Source organism: Trachymyrmex cornetzi, unplaced genomic scaffold, assembly GCF_001594075.2.
Source record: "Trachymyrmex cornetzi isolate Tcor2-1 unplaced genomic scaffold, Tcor1.1 scaffold82, whole genome shotgun sequence".
Lineage (NCBI taxonomy): Eukaryota > Metazoa > Arthropoda > Insecta > Hymenoptera > Formicidae > Trachymyrmex > Trachymyrmex cornetzi.
In genome coordinates this window covers 953,563-979,799 of record NW_017300158.1, presented here as the reverse complement: position 1 = coordinate 979,799, position 26,237 = coordinate 953,563, and the positions used below count along the sequence as shown (strand labels likewise).

At 34.9% G+C, this 26,237-nt stretch overlaps 1 protein-coding gene across 1 annotated transcript in view; it reads right to left on the bottom strand.

Moving 5' to 3' along the window:
- The window catches only part of LOC108768666 (nucleolysin TIA-1), a 165,574-nt gene that overhangs the window by 24,512 nt on the left and 114,825 nt on the right, over positions 1–26,237 (bottom strand). The window contains exon 4 of the mRNA XM_018519188.1: positions 6,660–6,762. Coding sequence (XP_018374690.1) covers positions 6,660–6,762 — 103 coding nt within the window. The remainder of the gene's footprint in view (positions 1–6,659; positions 6,763–26,237) is intronic.

Sequence of the window (26,237 nt, the reverse complement as noted above, 5' to 3'; positions counted from 1 at the left end):
TTGCAATTGTCAATAAAAGGGAATCATCAATAAAAGGGAATTCAGCTTTTTTTATCGTGCCTTAGATGTTACGCTATCGTACTAAATAAAATTATGGTGATTTAAAATCTTTTCAAATATAGTTTTTCATCACAAGCTGGGACGTAAAGTACCTGAAACAGAATTTTCCCTTGTCTGTAACCAAAAGCCATACGCCATCCGACGGCTTGCCCCACTCCGAGCCAAGTGAGTTTAAGATCGTCATGTAATTTAATACGGAGTATACTCGAGCACTCCATAAGGACTCGCCGAGTTGTTGGAGATTTCCGTCTAAACTCGGCTTCCCTCGATCATGAGAAAAGGGTCGACAACAGTCTCGTAATAGAAGCTCGATGAGTAGCAACGTGTTAAGGTCCGCAGCGCGATAAGAGGCGTCCCTTCCCTTACTTAAAGTCGTCAGGCAAGCGATAGATGAAGGGTGAATTTAAAGGGGCTGGCCGACTTCGCGTCTTGGCCGCTTTAACTGCGGGACGACCACCTGCAACTCAGCTGTAAGTAGACAGTCCGGATCGACCGGTGGCACGCATACGGTGTTACGCTGCTGCACCGTGATGTCGGAGAATGTATCGTAAGCTCCCTATTTAGCACGAGCGTACTTGCGCACTTCAGTGCCGGGCAGTGTGCCGTATGTATTTCCAACAAGACTCGACGCTTTACCCACGCAAACGGACTGCGTTGCTTATTCAATGTCTGCACGTCGACTACCCGTTACCTCTGATGGACTAGCCTTCCGATGCGTTAAGATTGCGTTAGATACAACATATCACTTACAATTTCCAAGCGTTCACGATCCAACGGTTCTATGCTATTGCTCTGACAACGTTAACGAGGTATGAACATTAGATGAATATTTACGCAGCGTAACGTGATATCGATGTACATGGTAATTATGCGGATCTCTATTTCACTAACTTCGTTATATTCTGTGAAGTATCCGTTTTAAACGAGAACACGCACACATTTCTATTCCCTTTTATACATACAAACGAAAATTCCGAACGTTAATGGAGAATATTTGTAAAATCTGATCGTTGTGGTGAAATCGGGTATAACCGAGTACACTCTCGGTTATTAGGATTCCATCTCGTTTTGTACCTTCATTCGCATTCTCCATTATGTGGATATGTTCAAATAGTGGTGTAAAATCTAATGCGTCCACAAATGTGTATAAGTATAAATGAGATTATAAATGATCGTGTGAGGAATTATAATGGTATTATATTTCGAGCTGGCTATTATATAATGTGTGCTATTGGAAATTGTATTTGTAATATATATCTGCAGTTTATGCTGTGCAACGTTTTCCTAACTATCTTCTCTATTAATTTAAATTTTAATTAGTAACATTTCTTCTGTGTATATTTAATAAATATAAAATATGTTGTTTATATAGTTAATAAAAAATACTCGCGTGCTCAACCAAAGTTTAGCCAGCACATTTTATTTTGTCTTTTTCTCCTTTGTTACATATATTCTATTACAACACATGACGCAACCTTTAATGTATTATTGAGATATATAAGCTGGTTTTTTTTTCTGTTGTTTAGCGTACAGAAATTTTATATGCGGTGCATGTATTTTACGTTATTTAATAACGAGGACAGGTAGTAATCATACCGAATGGTTACCCATGATAATATACATTTCACGTTCAGCTTATGTACTGAGATCTAATAATAAATGTACTGTTATACGATACAACTATTTTTATAAAACACAAAATTTTTCCATTGGTTCATAAAATTTCAATGTGGTCTTTCTATATGTTTTATTTTATAAATGCATATTTTTCTATATAGAATATATGATAACGTAACAAATGTATTTATAAAAAAATATTTTAGTAACAAATGTATGGACAAATTCGGGTCTCTTAAAATAACAGAAGTAAATTTTTAATGCATTTTTTAACTAAATAAAATTTATTACAATTCTTTAGACCAGAAATTTGATAAAAGAAAAAATATTAAAAAATGTAAATAGAAATTTGTTTGAATTAAATGCTGCATTTATTATGATACACCATGTCATCGGGATATGTGTACGTCATCGTTTGGTGCTCTCACAAGTCCTGGTTCGACTATGTCCGATGTTGGTGGCGATACAAACTTTCGACATTAACCCGCGCTCAAGTTTGTCCTTTCACACGCCAACAATCATATTTTTGCCTGACCGCAAAATTATCTAATTGCCATGGCTATAAAATATTGGCCTAGTTGCCGGGTAACTTTAGGACTCAGTCAAATTAAATGCTAGCACGATCCAACTGTTCCCTAACTTCCTTTTCACTTCTTTTTCTTTCTTTTATAATATTATAACCAAGAATTTATATATGTATCTATTTTATATACGATACACTGTTCATACTCGATCCTCTTGTTAAGATTATACGCTTTTCATTTGTAAGGTAAATACAACTGAAACTGAAGCGTTTCTCCTTGTGGCATACCCTATCCATATTCGCGCGCGACGCAAACAAATTATCTCAATTCAGTTTGTTTATTTGCGCGACGACTGCCTTGTCGATATTTGTTGAAGTATAACTCAAGTTTCGATACAGTGGTTGTGACGTCTTCTCGTTTCGTTGAGGTATGCAGATCAGCCCTAGAACGGGTGGTTATGGTGCACTACGTTTTGGATTTGCAGATGAGAGTTGGCGCAACCGTCTGAGACATTGTTGGAAAGATACTCAAATGAAGAACAGAAAAGTTCGGAGTCATATAAACTCTACTGCGCGCGTGTAATTCAACCAAGTAAAATGCTAGCCAATAAACCTGCATTCGGAACTTCTCTTGTTTTCTTTGAATGCATTTCGTAGACACGCCTACGTTATAGTAGTCAGGGTATATTCCGTACTCCTTAATATTTTCTACGGTGCATTGTTTTTCTTTTATCGTTTAAACTTATTTATTTGTCTAAGCTTTTGATATCATATTTTATCAGAGCGAATTTACGCTTCATATTCTGATATTGCAATAAATAATATCAATACATGTCGCTTGATGTGCGCCATAAATCATAACATGCACGAAAAAAGCCAAGCAGAACCTTTTAATTAAACGTTATTTTGTCTCGTTATTAGAAGATTAATCTTTTCTTAATAGATTGTTGTAGGAATCTTTGATATGTGAAGAAAAACATAGTTTATGATGATAAAGAAAGAATTTTCATTGTTTAGGAAAAAAGATACATATATAGATTAAAAATATTTAAATAAAATATTGAAAACAAAAAATATTTTTTCGTTTAAATAAAATGAAGGAACGCCGATAAATTGTCAGGAATCACTAATTAAATTTATGTTGAGTTTTCAATAATTATGTCCTTTACACGAACGGAATATTTGATTTTTCATTAGTTTTTTTATAGTAATTTATTCGCTTGGTGCGTTTATGGAGTATAAAGAAGTGTTGATACTTCTAGTGTTAATATTAAAATAAATGAAAGTATTTTTTTTTATTGTTATATATATATTTTGAAATATGTTACTTTAAATTTATTCAACGTTTCTTTAAGAAAATCTCTTTAAGATTTATATATATATATATATTATAAAATTGATTAGCTGTTTCATACACACGCGCGCGCGCGCGCGCACACACACACAAGAGTTTACAAGAGTTTGGCTTTTTACGTGTTGCTAATTTTTGTGTGTAAAGTAGTTGAAAAAAGTTACTAATGCTTTAGAATAGGTACGTGAATTATAATATATGTGAAATGATGACTTCGAAGTGCTCGATACATGTACTTTTTAGTTGTACACGATTGGCCATCGACACAGTGTAAGAATTTGCTTGAAGTGTGCCAAGTCGTTCACTCAAGTATAAGAATTTCGCTAAAGCTCGTAAGATCGCCAATAAGATTTTGTATACTTCAATGTGAATAACATACTTGAAAGTTGTTATTTATAAGTAGATATAAAGTAAAATACTATACATTTTTAAGTATTAATTTAAAAAATGTAAATTTTTTCATTAAAAATGTTTTAATGTTCCTGTATAATTTTGGACACGTAAATAAATAAAAGTTCTGAAATAGTTAATAGTTTTAATATTTCGTACTTTGTGTGAATAAAATACGTATTAAGAGAGAGGGGAAAGCTTCTTAAATATTTTATAATACGATTCTATAAAATTATAATAGATTAGATTATATGATAATTAGATTAGATAATAATTTAATATATTTGGGAAAGATCTAAATTTTCAATAATTAATTGTTAATTAAATTTGTAATCTATTCGAATGTGCTGAATATTATATACTATAATTTCATACTTCCTCATATGTATATAAATTTATGATTAAGTTAGTTATATATCAATATTTTTATTTATTAGTATTTTTATACATTGTTATTTATTGGTATTTTTATGCAATTTTTTTCTTATAAATGAACCGAATTATTTCATAAAATACGAGAGCGTTTTCTATAATGTGCAGTTTTATTGCTTCAAAGAGTCGGGGAAGTAGAATTTAAATTATCCGTAACGAGATAACCGACATTCCTTAGTTTAGTTAAAAGAAACAAGATAGGAATTTTTAGATTTTAGTATTATAGAAGATCTTGGAAGTTAGAATGAAAATGAATAAGATATCGAAACCAAACGCGATGCAGGGCTTTACTGTGAACCCTAAGATATAGATTCGTTCAGAAGTAAAAGTAAATTACTTTTACTTCTAACAGTAAAGGTGGAAGTAAAAGTTATAAATCAATGCAATCCACGTGGTTGTGTTTTTAATCGCGAAAACGTATATCCGTGCTTGAGAACTGTCACGAGAACTGAATGTTTATGGCGTAAAAGAAGGCGAACGAGGTAAATTTCTCTACGAAACTATTATTTTCTCTTATGAGAAATTTAAGATACGTTCGTCGAGGAATATTAACCACGTAAAGGTGGCCAGCAAGAAAGAACTTTCTGCGAATTTGGCCTATGCAAATACGGGTGAACAATCCGGATAGGTCGAGTTTGTGAGCCCTCGCCTAGTGAAAAAGTTTGGACGCCTCGCGACGAATATTAATTAAAGACTTGCGGAATGAAATTAGTTAGCCGAAGGGTCGGAGGTGACTCTCGAGGATGGACGATGGAGTCCTCGACTCGGCGACGAAGAGCCGCTTATGATAATATAATAATACTTGGGGCCTCGGAGTGCTACCTCCAAGCTCATTATGCGTTTAGTTCATAACTTCAATTGGATTCTTACTATCCCTACCGAGCCAGGGCTTTCATCCAACCGTTGTCTCAAACCATCCTAATTATACAAGTAATTACTATCGCGAAAGAGAACGTTTCAACTCATTCATGGCCGCGATGATGCTGCATAAGCAAAGATAGTTTATCTCTTTTGCAATTCAAATATTTTGTTCAAGATATTTGATTAAAATTTATTGTACTTATTATAATTTCGTTACAGTAGAAATACGTAGGTATTATAAATTTTAGAATTTAAACATTTCTATCATCGTACTGCATATACTGTATATTAGCCAATGTTTTTGATGATTATAATTTCCTTTCGTTAGAATTGTGTATTTAATCATTTCAATTTGGTGCATTTTGAAATGCGATTTACGACTTACCGTCAGTAAACGCATTTTAGAAGAGAGAAAAGAGAGAAAAGAAAATATTTGTTGACCCCCATTGCTACGGGAAATTTTCACAGGGTCCATACTGTCGCTCGCAAGGCTTTGAAATCAATCTCAGTACTCTGGGAACATGATAGTACGACGCGAGTAGAACTTCTTCCTTCCTCCGCCTCGATCCATTGAAAAAAGGCTCTTGAGTCCATCTCAAGGTATCGATTAACAAACACTCGAACAGCTAGTGCTGCCTTTGTAGAGCCCGCTTTGCAGAGTAACCGCTCGTGGTAAAGCCGTTTCGAGCTTTCCTGAATGGCACAGTGAAAGCTTTCTGTGCGAACGACTCACCGAGTGTTGCACAAGAGGCGGACCTTTCGAACTCCACAGAATAACGCGACCGTGCGCATCCATTTGTGCGCGGTAGAATTTCGCCGACCTAATCGAATTCCAGTTGCGTCGGCGAAATTTCCGCATTCGCGACCGACGAGCGCGATATTTAATTTAGCAACGCCGATTTGGTATTCATGACGAGGCATGCTGTGGACGTAAATATAACGCTTTGACGGAGCACTTGGAAATATGTATCGACCCTTTGATTTTCTTTTCCAAAATTGAACCGATATTCTATTCGCCAGGCTGACTTTGACTCGTCAAAATTGCTTTCAGCTTTTGCCATCCAAGACTTGTATTTAACATGCTTTCTTTTGTTAGATAAGGATATGAAATTCTCATAAAATCGCAATTGCATTTTCTCACTTTTACGTTCCGATCATTGGCAATATCTTGTATGCACGAATTCTGTATTATATAATATAGGAAATTTTAGAAAATAATCAAAAACTTGATGAATTTACTTTGTTTAGATAAGAGATTATGTGATGTGTAATACGTATTGAATTATACCTGCATTCGTTTGCAGCAACAATTAAACACTTTCACCTGCTATGTCAAGAAAACCATCTATCACGATAGTAATCATGCTCTATGCTACACTGTTGTATGCAACAAAACTCTTGGTCATAGTATGTGAAAGTACTTACCTTCAGATTTAGGTGCGGGAGGTTTGCGAGTGGCCCAGTTTGTCCGAATACTTCTGCCACCTAGCCATTGGCCGTTCATGTTGCCAATCGCACTTTCTGCTTCCTGAGAAAAGACAACAGACAAAATTAATATTTTCTATCGCAAATTCTAAAAGCGAAATCCATATATTAAAAGCAGAAAGGAGACGATTTTGTTAATTATTAAATGTAGAAAGTTATTAATTAGTTCTGATATTAATTCTATTGAACTTTGCAAACATTCATTTAATATTTGCTTTGTTAACATTTCTAACATTTTATATATAATATTGTACGTATATTGAAAAAAAATTTATTCCACTCTCTTTCCCAACATTGCTTTTTGCTTATATATATAATGGAATATTTTTTACAATACCTTAGCAGTGCATCGGATTTTATTTGGTCTTTATGCTATTACATTGTTCATTAATTCATTTTTTATGATCAAAGGAATCGTTGATTTTGCAAAGAGCATTCAAATGGAAATACAAAATATTTTGCATACAGTAAAACGGTCATTTTATTTTATAATGCACTTTATCGAATGTGTATGAACGGATACGATTACAGTTAAATTTGCAAAATTCTTACATTACAATGCTATACTCCTGAAACACGCGTTAAAAACATAGAAATAAATATGCGAAATACAATAACAAAGAAGATAACTGATATTTTTGTAAAATTCGTCATATGTAATTAACGTGAATTTTATTTAAAAAATATAAATAATAATTGTGATATTACAGAAAAGACAGAATTGTGTGTGTATTTACGTATTACAGAATGCTTCTAAGGGATTTTACCGAGAGGCGAATGAAAATACGTGTCGTCGCGCGCACAGTGTCTCTACGAAAGCTCCTTTATTGTCTTTCGCAACGTCTATAACAACAATTGCGGGGCGTCATAAGAACCGCGACGGCATCCGCGCGAAACGCGGGATGATGCCGCCGCATTCACACGCAAAACCGCGGATAAAACCAACAGGTATGTTGACGTCAATATTATCCACGACTTATTGTTGATTCAGCCGCGGTATCCCGCTGGCATGGCCCTCGATCCAGGTCAACTTAATATACGTTTCGAAATTTTATTCGATCGACTGCACTCTTGATTCCCCGGATTTTCGTGAACCGCTTCGGGCGATCCGGGACGTTTTCCATTGCGACATTGGATTCTCAAGGCAGGATCGGGAACACCTTTGGCAAAGAGGAGAAAGCGCCGTCGACGTATTTCTGTGCAATGTGAGCTATTTGCACAATCCATGGACATTCGAACGAAACAGGGAAACGATATCCAATCCATCTTCTTACGTAATCGTTACGTAATTCTTACATAAAAAACAAAATCTTTATGTTGATAATAAAAAATCTTTATATTGTTAAAATTCGCGGATGAGACGAAAAAGTCATATAATGTGATATTTGCAACGCGTAGCACTCGCGCATAAGAAATAGGGTATGGCACACGTCATCATTTGCACCGTGTACACCGCGATGCACGCGCGGAAATGTACGCTCGCGCGACATCGTTGACGGTAGTCAACATTCGGACGGTAGATCCGCAGGATGGCTGAGAAGATGGAGACCTAAAAATATTCTCGACGCAAGGAATTTCCCGAAAAAGTTTACTGTTCGAAAAGCTCTTTGGGTATGAGAGGCGAAGGGAAGATATTTCGTTCTCTCCTTTTCTCTCTTTTTCTCTCTCTCTCTCTCTCTCTCTCTCTCTCTCTCTCTCTCTCTCTCTCTCTCTCTCTCTACAGTCTTCTACAGTCTTTGCCTCTTTCCAGCTTCTACGGCAACAATCCACCCTCTGTCGCTCTTTACTCTCACCCATTTGCGCCATTCGGGGCGTCCTCGGCTTTGCCTTTGCCTCATCTCAAGTCGTTACTTTCTTCCACAGAGCGGGCTACGCTTCAGCCAGTGGCTCTCTGAGCTTTTCTGCACACGCTCCTTATTCCCCGTCGCATACCCCGCGCTAGATAAAATATTTCCGATTCAAATCTCTATTCCCGATATGATACCGTACATTCGCGTGGTTAGCCTAGATAGAGCTCAGGCGACCGAATGCCCCGTTCTAAGCCGATTCTAAACTTCGGTCGATATCCCGACGCCTCTTCGACCCACAACCCCTGAAAACCACCGCCGCTTGCCTCCTTCCGTCCGGCGTGACCAGGGCGTTTACGTGGTATCAGAAGTACCACCATCAGCGGCCTCCCGTTTCTCCCCACACTTTCCACCGGCCGGTAGTTTGAGCTGTCCAAGCACCCATCAAATCGAATTTCTTCCGCGGTCGGCGATGCTATAGACAGACGGGAGCGCCGCTTACCGACACCCAACTGTTTTACACGCATTATTAAGTCATGCCCCAGCACGGAGTAACGTGCCGTCGGATTACGTGGCCTTAACGAAACTTCCTTCTGAACCAAACAAACTGTACAAAGCCTCATTGTAATCGACTTTGCCTCTTTAGGCTTGTCTTTTTTAAATTTTCTATTATTTATATTGAATTTTTATCGTTTTGTAAATTTTCTTATTAAATGTTTTAATTCGCAGTAAAAGATGTATTTTTAACAAATTATGGTATAAGTGAATCTAATTAGTTATAGCGTCCTGACTAATGTTCTTAAAAGAGGCTAAATATTTTATTTATTTTATTATAGCAGATATATATTGTTTAGTATTTAATAAAAAAAATTTACATTAAGTAGTTTGCTAATAATTTTTATTGCAACGTGAACATATAATAGTATAAATAATGAGTTTATATATATATATATATATAACCACTCACATATAACATGATTAAATTTTGTTGTTCGTTAAAATAATAAAATTTCAATGCAAAATTCCAATGCAAAATTCCAAGGAGTATTTCTTTGAAACGTTTTCAAATTATTTATTTAATTTGTTTATACAATTCAGAAAACTTAAGTAACGCTTCTATTTTTAATAAAAACTGTATGACTCCATGACTAAATAAAAATATGACCTGTTGTTTTAAAAATTCTACGACTCGCTATATACGATATTCCTATTGCGTCAGAAAATAAAGACTATTTACATGGCTGTGCGTATATTCAATGCCACGTGTCAACGTGGCTGTTATACATCCGATATTTTGACTGTAGCTGTAAATAAATAACGTTAATACATACGAGTACCAATGCGCTTTCCAATGCGCCGTAAATGACGTTCTAATTGCTTCGTTTACATACCTGGGAGAATACAAATCTATGCGAATGAAGGCACGCTTTTGTGTATTTAAGGTCGTGAGTCATAATATCGCACGATTTATCGATCAAATGGTAGAGTAATAAAAGTTGACAGTAACTAGAACGACCCGAGTACTTACGTAGTGTGTGTAAGTATACATTGACTATCAACTAGTAACAGGGACAGAGCTTGGACTACATGACGGATCCATCTACGCATAGACATCGACATTGTACCACATTCGCTCTTGGAAACGTTTTACATATTTTTCTTTTCAAAATTACAAATCCTGGTTATTCTTATTTCGTTAACATTCAGGTTATAAATCAATTTGTAACACAAAGAGAATGAATATTTACCTACTAAGATTCAAGTAATTAGTAACATTCGCGAAACGTACACGTATTAAAAGAACTGTTGCCATTACTAAACATCACATCTACATGAATATCGTAATATATGTATAATAGTTACGAAACATATAGGCTGATATTCATATATAGAGTCGGTTCTTATTTAAAATCGTCTTAAGATATCATAAACTAATCACACAGCCGTATTAGCATTTTAAGACGGTCTTGAAATTGACGGACGGACTATGAATACTAACCATATTAGGAGCGCACGGCGGGACATTATAAAGCTCATCAAATGCAGTATTCGAGACTTCGAATCCGTCTCTGAAGAAAAACGAGAATCCCGAGAATTCGTATTTCGTCGTACATCTTAAAAGAGCCAGGATGTTAGATGCTAAGCGATCAGAGTTCGCGATTTAGGTACGTGTATCCGGCGGTCGAAGGATATAGTGGCGGTGGGACTGGTTGGTGGATGGGGATAGCGGCGGGTAGGAAAGGGGAGAAATTTTCGCGTGTTCCTCGAGGTTAACGGAGACACTCGGGAAATTTATACTTCGGCAATAGTAATACCGCGGGTGTGAGGCAGGTGCCGGCGGTGGTCCAGATCGATAGGACATTAAAACAGAGGGGAAACGAAGAGAGGGTCTACCTTCGGGGCAGGCGCCTCGACGAATAACCCCGCCATAAACGGAGGAAAGCCTTCTTTTACTCAGCCGTACATCTAACTTCGCCGTGATTTACGTCGCGGATTTTGGCGGGTCACACTAAAACTCCGGCCACTCTCCATTTAGCCCCGAAAAATGATGTTGTAAACCGTGACGGTCGGACCCTCCCCTTTATTTGATCAACGAAAACCGAGAGAACGGTGTCAAGTTTGACATACTGCGGATGTGATTTCGTAGTTATTACCTTGTGGAATACTCGCGTTCTTTTCGACTCTAGAGACAATCGGGGTTAGATGCGATAATTAAAATGCCGCTCGGAAGGAAATTATCTACCTTATCATTATACTACCGTAATTCTGATTTACATAAAATGCATCTTTCATCTTCTTTGCTTACCCAAGTGCCCGAATAATTTGTTATTTCATTTTTTTACTATAATCCTTTAGGAATGGAATTACGAACATTGTTGTTTTAATCGATGCACTTTGCATGTTTTGCAACCTTCTTTAAAATGACTGTCCTTTAAACTTTCTTGAGAGTGATCGCATTTTGGTAAAAGAGAATGTTATAAGAAAGCGTGATGTATAAAGTTTTCTTAAAGATTTGCAAGGTAATTGAAGCAAAAAGTTAATTTGGAATAAGTACATTTTTGGTAGTTAAGATATATCGATTGATATAATACATATTTGAAGTTAGCTTATTAAACTTTTTAAATAGAAAAAAATTTCTTCTACTAAAACAAAACGTTTTTCATGCTATAGAGACAGAATATGAATGAATTATGAAAATTAATAATAACAGAATTGTAAAATTTTGTATTTAAAAATTATATGTGTCTAATAAATTACAATTTTATATTTCTTAAAAATAAAAATAATTTATTAATAACTAATAACTTTATATGTTGGGTAACCTACGGTGCGAAATTATGTAAAGGTGATAGTGTTCTGTGCAAAATTTGAATATCGTAGCTAAGGCTCGTATGGTAGAATCAGATTATTATCTCAGCTACGATAACGATAAATTTTCTACTTTCTAAATAAATTGGATTAAGAGTATCGCTCACTTACCGCTTTTTTGACGAACGAAACAAATCCATATCCCTTAGATTTTAAAGTTTGGGGATCTCTGACAACTCTGCAATCTCTGTAACATAAATATTATATTCGGTAAGATAAGCTATAAATATAAATGGTATGTGTGAAATTAAAATTCAATTAATCAAGAATTTTAAGATAGATATTCGTGTTAAATTCAACACTCGTTTTTTTATTAAGAATTATTTAATGAAGAGCTCTTTTATTTTAAATCGTATCTGACATTCTTTTTTATTATTAACAAGCTTTAAATATCTTAACTCGGCGTAAGCTAGGTGATAAATATCTTAACCTAACCTAAAAGTACCCAAATCTAAAAGTACTTTATGAGACACAACGGATCTTCCACTAAATAAAAACTACAAATAAAATATTCAGAATTATAAGAAAATTATGTTTATTAAAATTTTAATAAATTAGTAACAATTTTTTTTAAACGTTAAAGAAATCAATGTGTCGGGTATGACATACCCGACCTAGCTCACGCCGGGTTAAATAATTGTTAAAGTTTAAGTAATTACTTTAATTATATATCTTAACTACGTTTTTTTTTGCAATCGAAATAACATACATGTGTATATAATAATATCTACTATTTTCTCTAGAATTCTCTCATTTTCCTCTATGTCTTCATTATCGCAATATTACAGTACTCGTATGAGACCTCAATTTGTTTCATGCGCAATTGAATTTTGAAACGCTCATATCCTCTAGAAAAGTACTAGCGACATTGTCGGGCGAATTGGGACCGGGTTGCCGGACCACCCTCGACGAATTCTTCCTCATAATTAAGATTCCAGTAGCGCCCGGCGGACAAAATTAGGAATACTGGAACGTGCGACGTGGCCCTGGAGGCTGCAGTCGTTTCAACGAGAGATTAAGGCGAGGAAATATTCTTTCGACCGATAGAGCGGGGTAGCGCGAATAAAATTCCGCAGCGCATATATACCGATCCCCCTCTCCTTTCACTTCCGTTATCCGTCGACTATCTGGACTTTTCTTGACCGCAATTGGAAATTTTCAAAAGACTATGTCGCGCGGTACCCATTATCAACTATGCACGGTGATTGATGTAGACGGAACGGCGGAACTTTGATATATGACACTTTCCGCGTACTACGGAATTAATTGCCCGTAGAAAAAAATTGCCGGCGTGAAGATGACAGTACTGATCCTCTTCCTTTATCTTCTCGTTTGTGATGGATTAAGTGCGGAAGAGCAGCAAGTAATTAGGAAATAGATCGTTGAACGACATCTATAGGACGTTTATACGACGGTTATGCATTTTACAGATAGCAAAACATTGTTTCTGGTTAACAAATTGAAAAAGTCGATAATTTTGTTAGACAAAACTTGGTAAGTATTGCATTAAAATGCTTCTATTCTATTTTAATACACATTGTTTCTTTTGCTACTTGCTTAGTTTACTTGTCAAACTGAAAGCATGCTCAGCTGCTTTACGAAGACAAGTCATTAAATGCATAATGCGTAGAACCACAATTTAATGTGTTATGTTTGAAAAGTCTTGCAAAAACGATGTTCGCTGTGATACACGCGGATGGAAAGCGAAGAATAGGCAGTGAAAAAAGGCAAAAGAACGACCTCGTTTGGGAAGAGAAGACTTCAAAGAAGGTTTGTCAAAAGGAAGGAACGTAAAAGAGAATAAAAGAGAAGGCAGGCGGAATTACGCGCGTTTCAGGCTGTAACCAGTCGGTACTTCCACTCTGTGCATCAATTTGAATGCACACCTGCCGCGGTTTCGTCCGTAATTAAAACGATTAATCGATCAAAGGACGTATCTGGGCGGAAGCGAAAAGAGTGAGAAAAAATTTGTACCATGTGTACACCTTTCCTAATGAGTAACGGCAGAGAATAAATTAATCTATAATGGCTAATGCGAAACGTTACTAGTAGTGCAGCAGTAATTAAACAAATTCAAACCCGACGATGTGTTCCTTTGCCGAAGCAAGGAAAATCACGAAATGAATTAAAGATTCGAAAGGCGAATTTCGAACGACGAACTGTCAGCCCGGTCGATTAATCTTTATTGGAAATAAATTGTAAATTGGTGAATCAACGCGCATTTCTCTCTCTCTCTCTCTCTCTCGTAATCTTTTAGTGGTGTTATGCTCCAAGTAACAAATATGGGCGTATAATTTTAATTGACGATGCTTTCCCTCGTGGTGATACGCGCGCGACATCAAAGGCCTTTTGGAACCGCGATATACTGTTTCCGATTGCTTTTGCACCGAACGGTCGGCAAACGTCGTAGTTTACGAGCTCGGAATGTTGAGTGGTCAATATAAGTTAGATGTAGAACACGCTGCTAGTCGCCCGCATACGCCGTTACCCACACTTCACATCGCTTACGCCGCACGGCGCACATATACCCTGCGCTGGTTCTATCGATATAGGTTTGAGCCGTTGTATTGTATGTTCGGTATAGCGTTTACTCTCTTCCTCTTTGCCGTTCCTCTTTATGCCCACTTCTCTGGTTGGGCCGCCACGTAGAGCGAAACAATTGGCACGACGGCGGCGTGCCCCGTGGATTTACGTTCTTCACCGCAAAAAATCATAAATTAATGCACGGTTATTGACGCGATAAATCTCAGAATTTAATTCAGGTTCCGTCGAGTCTTGTCGCACGACAACGCCGTCCCTCTCGTCCGTTTTGGCTGGTGATATAGCCGCGACAATGCCAGAGGCTCGCACTCTGGCGGGCAAAGCCTCGATAGGATAAAGAGTAAGTCTGGATTTATTGCCATCGAGCCAGTCGAACACGATGGACGTGTGGATAGAAAAGGTTTTGCGTGGGCGGATTGGAGAGCAGGGAGCGATGATTCAAATTGTACGCCGGACGTGTATCCGATGTGACGAATCCCCGCATAAGTTATCTCTCACAATCAGTCTATCAATTTTGAAATTGCGTTCCTGTGTAATATTGTTTTATATATATTATATATATGTATACATAATAGAAAATGTAACGCAAAAATGTTGGCGATATTGTGTTACGATATTTCTATAGCTGTAGGGAAATTTGCATCCAAGGATACACCGTAAGTTCAGATTTATTGCCGTCGACTAGGTCGGGCGTGATAGACGCGAGAATGGAAGGATGGGGTGTGTCGATGTTTCAAATTGCGCGCTAGGGACGTAATCCGCAGAAAGATTGCAGGCTTGTTGTTCGTTCTATCAATTTCGAAATCTTGATTCTACTTTGTTTATATAGGTGATATCTGTCACGATTATACAAACGGATGAGTGCTTACTTTCTTAAATTCTCAGGTTATCCCAATCAATTATATTAATAGGATTATCCATAATATTATACTTTTATTATTTAACCGGAAATAGTCATCACTCATCTGGGATATTTTTATACCTTAATGGCAAAAGATGTGAAAATTGTTGGTAAATTATTTTGTGCGGATACTGTTTAAAATAATACTTTTGAGGCTTTCACAGGTGTTTTCTTCAGAGATGCCAAAGGGTTTACGGATTAATGCCGTGTCGTGATAGTTAATGTCTAATTAACAATTGTTTAACATACTTTTTTCTTTTTTAATAATTATTTTTTATGAACTTTTAAGATATGCAATTCCATCGCAAATCTACAATAAAAAAGAGTAGTATTAATTAAAATCTTTAGAGGAGAAGATGGTATTATGACACGCTCCAGTTACATTTTACACAATAACTTTGTTAATAATCAATATTTAAGTTTAAAACTTGACAATTACATTCGTTAAAATGTTGTTGAATCGATTCTGGATTCAAAGTTACGAAATATTTATTACTTAGGATACTATTAATAAAAAATGTAGCAACATTGTATAATGACTCGAAGAAAAAAATGGGTGATAATGTGGCCTTCCATAAAAATAGCCCTAAAATATTAGTTTAGAAAATAGTATTTGGTTACAAAATTAATAAAAAAATAAAACATTTTAAAATGTATGCAAATGAATGTATATACATTCACATAACTTCTGCATATAAGCTGCTCAGTACTAAAAATCTCAGTATTAAAAACAGTACACGTAATATAAGCTATAGATTAACAGTAGAGCTATAATCGATTATCAAATAATTATCTTGATATGAAAACTTCAAAAAAGAGGTCGTGAGTAATCAATACCCATAAATTTAAACAATAACATGGCATTAGCAAAATGCTATTGTCTAAATTTGCATAACTCAAAATATATACAGTCAAATAAAATGTTAAATAGCAAATAACACACTCAAAAATACATATATTCATGTGATAATACGCTCAAGTTTAAGAAAAATGGGAAAGTAGGTGTAATTAAATGCTAAAATGTACCTCAGAAACGTTTTGAAATACTTGAAAGTAAAAATGCGTTATAAGTGCTGGCTATTGAATATTGATAGTGCAGACCGGGGCTATTTGGCATAAGAGACAAATTGGCATTGCGTTCCGTTTATATATTTATGATAAAAGAAATAATGAAAAAGTTACTCTGCAAAATATTTCTTTTATAACATAGGTATTCTTCCTAAGTTTCATTTAAATCAAAAACAAGTATTACAATAGAAAAAGAAAAAAGTCTGATTCAAGAGCAGATAAGTAAATTTTTAAGCATTTTATAATTTCGTATTAATGTCCTTCGGTTTGCGAAAGCAAATCTAAGCGATGTATTATTTATTAAAAGAAAAGTGTTTGTTAGTATACAATACGTTAATTTGGTAATTTGTTATAATAAAATGATTAAAATTGGACGTGTGCAGGGATGGGGTGCGTTGGCTGACCATAAGAAAAGGTCAGGTTACGTTAACTCGCTGTACCACACGTGTGAACATTTAATTACAATTTAACTCTGACAAAACGCTCTATATTTAATATTTCTATATTAAAATGAGGTAGAATTAAAATAATTTACACTTATTTTTCTGTAACATTTTGCTATTTGATTACAAAATAACTTTGAAAGATACAATTTTTACCAAAAAGTACATATCTACTATCTAATTTTTATTTTTATTACTTTTCTATTATATTTTTGTTAGTTTAATATAGAGTTTATCATAGAGGCAATTTATACTGTGATATGTACCAATTTACCTTACATATCGAGGCAAGTTAACTACAATGCAGCATGTCCGCATTTCATTTATTGCAGAGAAATTATACAGTGTATAGAACCATTACTGGTATGAAAATGTAGAGAAAGGTTCTTTATCGATATATTTTAATCATAATAATTAATTGTTTAAAAAATCTAATGCCGAAATTGTGAAAACTGTGCCAACGTTACCCGGTCTTCCCTATATTAGCGTCGTGGTGTAACGGCGAGCTACTGAACAAATAATTCCATAAGTAATCATTAGGATTCGCTATATAATAGCGGAGATATTAAGGGAGTCCATAATATATATACTGGCCATAATACCACCTTCTCCTCTACTTTTAAGAAATACTGTCATAATAAGCTACTTAACGTATTTATCTCATTTAACGCTAAAACCGCGGGTCTAAATTAACCCAATCACGGTTCAAGGTAAATTTGGCTTTTTACGAGGGAGGGTTGTCGTCATAAAAGTAAAATTGTAATTAATTATGATTATTTGTAAAAAATCGCAAAGATCTAAAGCTCCACGTGTAAATTCAAATTAACTGGAAAAAAAAACTATCAGATGGATGAAAAATGGCACTACTGCGGTTGTAGTGTTGATATCTGTTTGGTTTCTGCTTATTTTTTCAGAAAATTGTAATTAAAACTCTATTCATAATATTCTTAAATACCAATAAATCGGAAAACTATTAATAATATATAACAACAAACAAATTAATTAAACAGGAGAAGTTCTATTATTGTATTATAATAATAATATATATTACAATATGTTAATAATAATGATTTTAATTGGAATATAAAGATATCCCGGGTGATCATTTACATAAAAAAGCCAGGTGACTACTTCCGGGTTAAAGTGCGATGTTGCTCTATCTGAATCAATAATGCGTTGTGATAATTCATAGAAGTTATCATAGTCACGATGACTTTTAATGATATCCATTAATAATAAGAACTTTCTAAATATTATATCGCAATGATTATGATATATATATTCTGTTCCATTTCTGCAAAGTAACTTTCTTAATGCTATTTAATTCTTTTTAAACAAGTCACGATGATTCAATCGTTTAACAAGTTTCTAGATTTTGTTCTCTTTAATCTTAAGGCAAGTATAGTGGAGCTTGTAAAATTCCCAGTGGTAATTTCTTTTATCTCGTAAAGTAAATTCCCGGGATTGATAAAAGCTGGTCGGCAGTCCAATTTTGATAATTAACATGCGATTCACTTGTACGGTATTTACTTAACAATCGCTGGTTTGTAATGCCTGCTGGACGTATTCTGTTCGTAAACACCGTACTTTTGCCAGAATGCTCGATGCATTTCAACAAGTCTAAACTGATCTCCTTGTGCTTTTCGCATTTTGTTCGTATCTTTTTCCTGCATCCTCTCTTGCCTATCTGCTTTTTATCTACTTTCATTCTTGTCTAATGCGCCATTTCCCTTTTGCATTCATGCTATTCCCTTTTCATACATACTATTCTATTATTTTGGAAACATTCAAATGTATTTGATAATATCATAATTGAATCTTACCCCGCAAAAAGTTCTTTCCGGTTTACTTAGCATGAAAATCAGACATTGATGAAACTTTTCATTCGTGAGATTTGCTTTTCCCTGCGTTCGAGAGAGAGTTGTAACTTTTTTTTAGATAATGACGAAATCACAAATTCAAATTTTAATGAAATACGTTAATTATTCCTTTGTTATAAATTTCTATATATATAAAATTTTTAAGTTGTCTGTAAAATATTATGTATTATTCCTAATAATTTAATTGAAAATTCTATATATAATATATATTTCCAAGATAGTAAACTTTAACTTAACCAAATCTTTTTAATTAATAATTAAGCCAGTAATATATAAATTCTTTTACATAATAAATATTTTAAGTATTATGTCATAAATACACTGTCAACTTCGTGTTTTATATTTGTGTAATTTGCACAGGATGAATATAATGTTTCCGCATTATTACATCTTCTCTGCAGCTTTAAGAAGATCTTTGATATAACCTTCTATATTTCAAACATGTGTGTCGTAAAGAATAGGCAATCCTTATTTCCATCAGTCGAAGCCTACGTTTCTATCAATGATCGTTCGAGCATTCTACCCCGTTCTTATTTCGTATAAGATATTTTCGATAAGGCGGAAGGAGCAGAGGGAGAGGAGAATCGTGAATTGACGAAATCGTGTCACGACCTCATCAGTTTCATATCCTTAAGCCGCAAAACTTTCGCGTATTAACCTCCATTCCTTGATGCCGCTTTTTCATCTTTCATACTGTGCCGGTTCCTTTGACTACGTGCTGCGCAGGCAGTCTTTCCATTAGCCGCCGGAAAAATTCAAACTCATTAATTAGGCGCTAGGAATGGCGCGTCAGCATGAAAATCTTTGTACCGTAGGATCTGGGTCCTTATCGCCCGGGCAACGAAGATTGAAGAACACCATTTTCGAGCGGGCAGGGAGAGGAATCGTGGGGTATGAGCGTTCGCGGGAACAGATTCATCAATCTACCTACAAATAATCGCTGCAGAGTGCTATCGTTCATCAGCATTTGATCGCTATTCTCGGACGCCGCTTATCGATTTCTGTATCAAGGGAATAACAACTTATCTGTTTACAAGGGATAGAAATACCAAGTAAAGTAGAACATTTATAAAGCACGCGACATTTTACGATGACAAATTGATGTTGTGTCATTGCATGAAAGATTCCAGAAGAAAATCAGGTCGGATGTCTCGATTTAATTATTAGCTGAGTGTACAATTATATCGCGCAAGTTTCACATAATCGCGCAAGTTTTACATAATCGCGTGTACATGTATGTACGGATATATATACATATTATATATGTATGAAGTTTATATATAAAATATCAATTTTTTTAGCATACATAATTACGCATACATTTTACCTTACAGATTTAGATAAAGTGTCACACGTTCAAAGCACAAATTTCATTCTTTGCTTTTATATGGTTCTAGCCATATACTATTTTGGAGTATGCTACAAGGGAAAGCCTTTATCGGAAATATTTCGAGTTCAAGCAGCAAGTGGTATAGTGCAGTTTTCTGTGCTAGCGGGAGTTGTTATCTTCCGGCCCGTATAATGAATCCCGTGGGATGTAAGTTATGAATTTATAACCCTCTCACGGCTTGAAGTTGAAATATTTTCGATAAGAAGTTACTCTTCTCTTCGATTATGAATAGTAAAAGAGCTAACCTCAACAGACTGACATCTTATTATCGACTATTATCAAATTCTCGCCTAGGTCGAAGATTTGATTACATTGATAAAATATTACATTCTAATCAACATTTAACATCAATCATTATATCAGTATATCTTGCTTTATTATCGATTTGTTCGCGTCCAAACAATGTATTTGTAGAAGCAGGAATGTGCATTCTGCATAACCAGCCAAACCAGTTAAAGTTTACATTATCAACAGGGTTAAGAGTGTTTATAAAGCATTAAAGACCTGCATTTTAGCGTAATGCTAGTCAATCAAGTGGCACGATTGTTTACATAAACTTTGTTGACTTTAAGTAATGTAGCGAGAAAACTTTATTCTCTCTAGAAACAAACTAACGCCTTCTTATACTTCAGAGTATATTTTCTCTTCATATAGCTTTAATGGCAGACATGCTAGTCTCATCTCGGATTGATTTTGTAATGCGCGATATGGGTGTCTATTGATATCTGTTAATAAAAAATTATAATTGCTACAAATGGCATATTTTTATTATTTTCATACTTCGTCATTTAGGACTTACTGAGAAATAGATATTAGGTACGCGACAAGAATAGGAACCATAAAAATCATTACGCTTATTGATGGAAACGACAGGACACGACCATGTAGTTTACTTAATTCTTACTAAGTGCACTCAATACCGAGCCAGCTAATTGTTGATGGGATAGGTCGGGTCGATGGAGCAGGGCGGAGGCGGACAGAGTCTCAGACAAAGTCGTGTTGGCACCGATGCCATCCAACAGCCCTCGAGGGTCCCACAAGCAAAGCTCCCTTCGATTTTGAGATCGCGTCGAACGAAACCGTGCTCGTTGTGGAAATGTTCACCATTGAACTCCTCCACGGCACGCTGCTCCTACTTTCGACGCTGTAAACCGCTTATTAATGTCTCCGATACGTAACACGCGGCATCAGCACCGGCCATTACTGAGCCCCTTTTCACCCCCTGTGCTCCCGATTTACCTTCCGCCTCTATCATTCTCATCCCCTTTTCGCGATAGTCACCCCTATAACCAAAGGGTTAACCGGCCCTGCCGTAAGCGAGATTATTACCTAGATAACCGGAAAATTAACTGCAAAATGCGCCGTTTTACCCTGCCGGCGTGCGAGGTTATGGTAATTTTAATAACATATTTATTGCTCCCCGACTGTCCCCTCTCTCTCAATGCCCACACAAAAGGCAACATTGAGCGTTTGTAGGCGAGAGCAGATAACGCGCCGCTGATTACGCCGGCGCTATTTTGCAAAGTTCGCCGGAGCCGAATTCGTTCGGGCGAGTCGCCAGGCATCGGTAATTTATGTCTTTTCCCTGCAACGATGCGTGATATGTGTATAATGTGTGCAATTTTCAATCCGAATTGATCCACGTATAATCCATTCGCCAGTACCTACAATACTGAAAACGCTATCAGTTATTGTAATACAATCACAATGTCGGTATTTTCAGACCAATATACCGCAATTGACGAATTAACATGATGTAATATTTCATTAAAAGATCGTGTAACTCTATGATAATATTTAAAATCTTGTAATAATTTTGAATGGAATATTATATTATAATTATATTGTTATTTATAAATATATGTATATATGTCATCTAAATAAATAAATAAATATATATATATAATACGAATATTTGTATTTATCTGGTGCGATGGATTAAAATTTCATTAAGAATTCTATTTCATATTTGTCTCTTATATAAAATAAACGAATTTGAAAATAAAAAAACAAAAGGAGTAATAAGAGAAGAAATGAAATTGATTGAAATGGGTATATTAAGGATATTATGGCCATTCGCGTAATAGAAGCATAAAGCAAAAACATATAATAAAATGCCGTAGCGCAAGCAACGATGGCGGCTTGTAGCCCTTCTTCACGGGTCGAGTAAAACTTCCAGCTGAATGGTAAATGCCCGAGTATTTTCTCCAATCGATAAGCTGCATGGCACATCTACTGATCACGATAATAAGTTTATCCTATCAAGCCCGGCCGGAGAGACTACAAGAATACACCACTTATAATTATATTCTCGTAAATTTCCAGCAAGTGAAGATTATATCATCTAATTATTTATAATTTTATATTTTTATTTCGTTAGCAAAATCTTTCTGCGTAAAAGAGATGTTGTATAGAATGTATAGATACATCAAAATACAGAATGTCATTGATATTATCAATGATCTTTATTAACGTGATCATAAGAATGCCAAGATTTAAAATACTGAAGTTGATTTTGTGGTTCAGGTATATATTTCGTCTATTCAGCATGAAATACAATTTGAAAACAGGCGGTTGCACAAGCATGCATTCGGCGAATCTGCGGCACATTTTACCGACGGCGACGCTCGTTTTACGAACGCGTCACTATCAGCAGGTGACGTACAAGCGCGTGTTGTAACACTTGCAATATCCTACACGCTACCGAATGGCCGGTGCTCAAACGTGGCTATTAGCTTAGCCGGTATTTCCGTGTTTTGAGATACGAGAAGAATTTCTATTTCCTCTACTCTTTCGTTGCCTGTTTTTAATTACACTTTTTTCTCTTGTACGGATTATTCATTAAATCTGCAGCTTGCTGGCGTGTTTTTCATTTTATACGATGACGAATGAAGTGTTTGCAATCGTTATAAATTATGAAACTGTTTCATAGAACGTGGAATATAAATGAGGGTAGATTTGTACATTTGCAGAATTGAATTTTTTATAAGTTTAGACATATTTCCACGTATATTTAAATGTTTCAAATATGTATTACGCTAGATGTATTAAAAACATAAGCTAAATTAAAGTATTTTAACGAATCTAGTTAAAATTTGTTAGTGATCTCCTCATTTTCTGAGCAAGATTCTAATGAGTCAATATTACACAAATACACATTCGAAAAAATTAAGTACACTGAGAAAAAAAAGTTACTGTTTCAAAAAATTATTAGTTGATTCAACTAAATGTAGCGGTCACGGACTGTCAAGCAAATATTTGTTAATTCAACTAAATATTTGTTAATTCAAACAAATAATATGTTTTAAATTATATGATTTTGTTAATCTAAATATATAAATATTTGAACTAAAGCATTACAAACTAAACGCATTTAGTCAAGTTAACAATTTTTTTTCTCAGTGTAATTTATCAATATCGTCTTTATTAGATTTCTTTGTTTCCTTTTCTAGGGAATCATATTATTATAATATAATAGTAATAAGGCTCAATAAATTAAAAAAATGAAAGAAAAAGGACTACGAGTCTAAGAGTTAGTTGTTAGAAATAGAAATTTTTTAAAATCACAGTATAAATATGTCATTTAGTCAGAATATAAAACTTTAATGTGCCGGCAATAAACAATATAACACAAACAAACGTATATAACATATTATTATATACCTAAATATGATAGTAACTGCAAGGATAGTATATATATATATATATATATATGCTTTTGGATGTAGATTTTTTATAATCAATAGTTATATCGTTATATGTGTCGCACAATAAGACTTGCAAAATTAAATTTTTGACGCATGTTGCTTCCCAATGCTTCGAGAATTTTCAATGTGAATCATTGTCGTGAATAGAGACGAACTGTTTAGTGTCGATGATAAACAAACGTCCAACGTGTTCAACATGAATGCAATTTCCATAATTTAGCCTCGTAAACATAATTAAATTTCAAACGCGGTAGCTCGTATCGTGAACAGTGTTACGATACGCAATATTAGTTACGAAATCGTTTGACGTTGCAAGGAGATTAAGTTCACCGGCTTTGCTGTGACACTAGTGACGACAAATCTTGTGATAAGTTATTCATACTTTGCAAGATATAAAATAATAATTCCAGAGTCCCTCGAGTCGCATTGCGTTAATTAAATCATAAAAGGGCAGTAGGTAGGTAAGTAGTAGTTACGGATTAAAGTGGCGGTTGTACGTTACTTTTCTATGTAATTAAAGTAAATTACTATGATGAGAGTTAACAACGAATTGGCTACAGTTTGAGAAACTTTGCATTTAGCTGGATACGAGCGGCACGTGTACTTAGAATCTCCTTCCTTCGAGTTAACTTCGAAGAGAGCCAAAATAACGAAGGGTTAAGATAGCAGGCACAAGGAGACGCAATGTCTTGCCCCCTGATATGGCTTCGTTAAGAGGATTAGACGGCTTTGAAGTTACGTCAGCTGAAATTGTGCTAGATCGAACAAGAATACATTCGGCTATATTAAAATTTTTTTTTCTACACTTAAAAGTAAAAACTTAAAAATAAATAAAAATTTTACATTCCGACAATGTATATATTTAAACATACCAAAATGATTATGCCATGCTTTCATTGCATTATAAAGTAGAACGCAATTACTTGCTGAAATTGGAAACATTTTATGCAATAAAGTAGCAATGACAGTAACGTATAGACAGTTATGATTATGGAAACGTTATGAAAAGTGTACGAAGCTCTTGCGAAAACAATCGTGTAAAAATGATTACAGCCGAGGAAATTGGAACGGTTATCGTTTGCAAAGGGTCGTAGTATTATTTTAGCGTTAAAGAAAATTCTTACAGATATTAAAAGAAGCGGATCCTAGAAATCAAATATACGATATCACATAGTGTCCATGTCTCGTGGGCTCTTCTTATTAAACTTGATAGTAGCTTTTCCGGCTATCGTATTTGCTTTAGACATAGGTGTACGAGCAGAAACTTCGCACCGAACTTAGTCTTTACGTCTTTCTGAAATTGCGAACGAAGAAGACTATCGACATTTCTATCTTAACTGTTGATTAAAACATGGCAGTTAACGTAGGATATTGCAGTTGACTCGATTTACGCACTTAGATATAATATACTTTTCACTTTATAAAATTATATCAATAACTTTATAAAATTATATCAGTTGGACGTTAAATAAAACTTCGATATATTTAATTAATATACGCGTGAAACACAGTTATACTTTTTTAATATAAAATACAGATTAAATGCGCAATATACTACATTTAAGTTTGTTAATAAAAAATAAAAATGATCATACACGGAGAGAATTTCCTTTTAAAATTTACCCTGAAAATATGGTGATTGTGGTACAATACAATGTTTTAAAGATTTTTACCATGCACTTCAGTAAAATTGATCAAACTTATTTTATACTTTATTGTAGTTTTATTAATGAATGAGAGATATTTATATCAAAATTCTTCGAAATACAATGTTGTCCCACGATTGTCATATTTTCAGGGTAAATTCTAAGAAAAAATTCTCTCCGTGTAGTAGAGATAACTGATAACAATATATAGGTATTATACAATTGAATATATTCTTAACTAGTAAATGCAAACACGTTACATTTGTTATATGCAACATAGAAATGGATATTCACGATTTTCTTGAGAATTTCGTACGACGATCGATTTCAAAGCAGATATAACAGCAAAACAAGAACTATGGATCGTGTTCTTAGTTGAATTCCATGTGGAGTGCAAGCATGCTCGTGGCTTGGAATGCATTTATCCGAATCTTGATACAGGAATTTATTCCATCCATTCACGCGCGAACATTTCGTCTTGAAATGAATTCATACTTGAGCGGTATAACGATAATCGTTCTGGACTTCGAATTTTATCAACAACTTGCTATTTCGTTTAGAAGGTCCTAACATTGCATAGAAATGTAACAACCGAATACATTAATTTCTTTCTATTGTAATATACAGGGTGGGGAAAAAGTATGGAAGCAAACAATTATTTCCGAAACTATTCATTTTTCGACAAAATGTCTTAGACATAATTTTTATGGTATGAAAAGATGTATTATGTGGCATAGACGGCATGACCTTGAAATGACCCTTACGAGCTGCATACAAATAACGTAA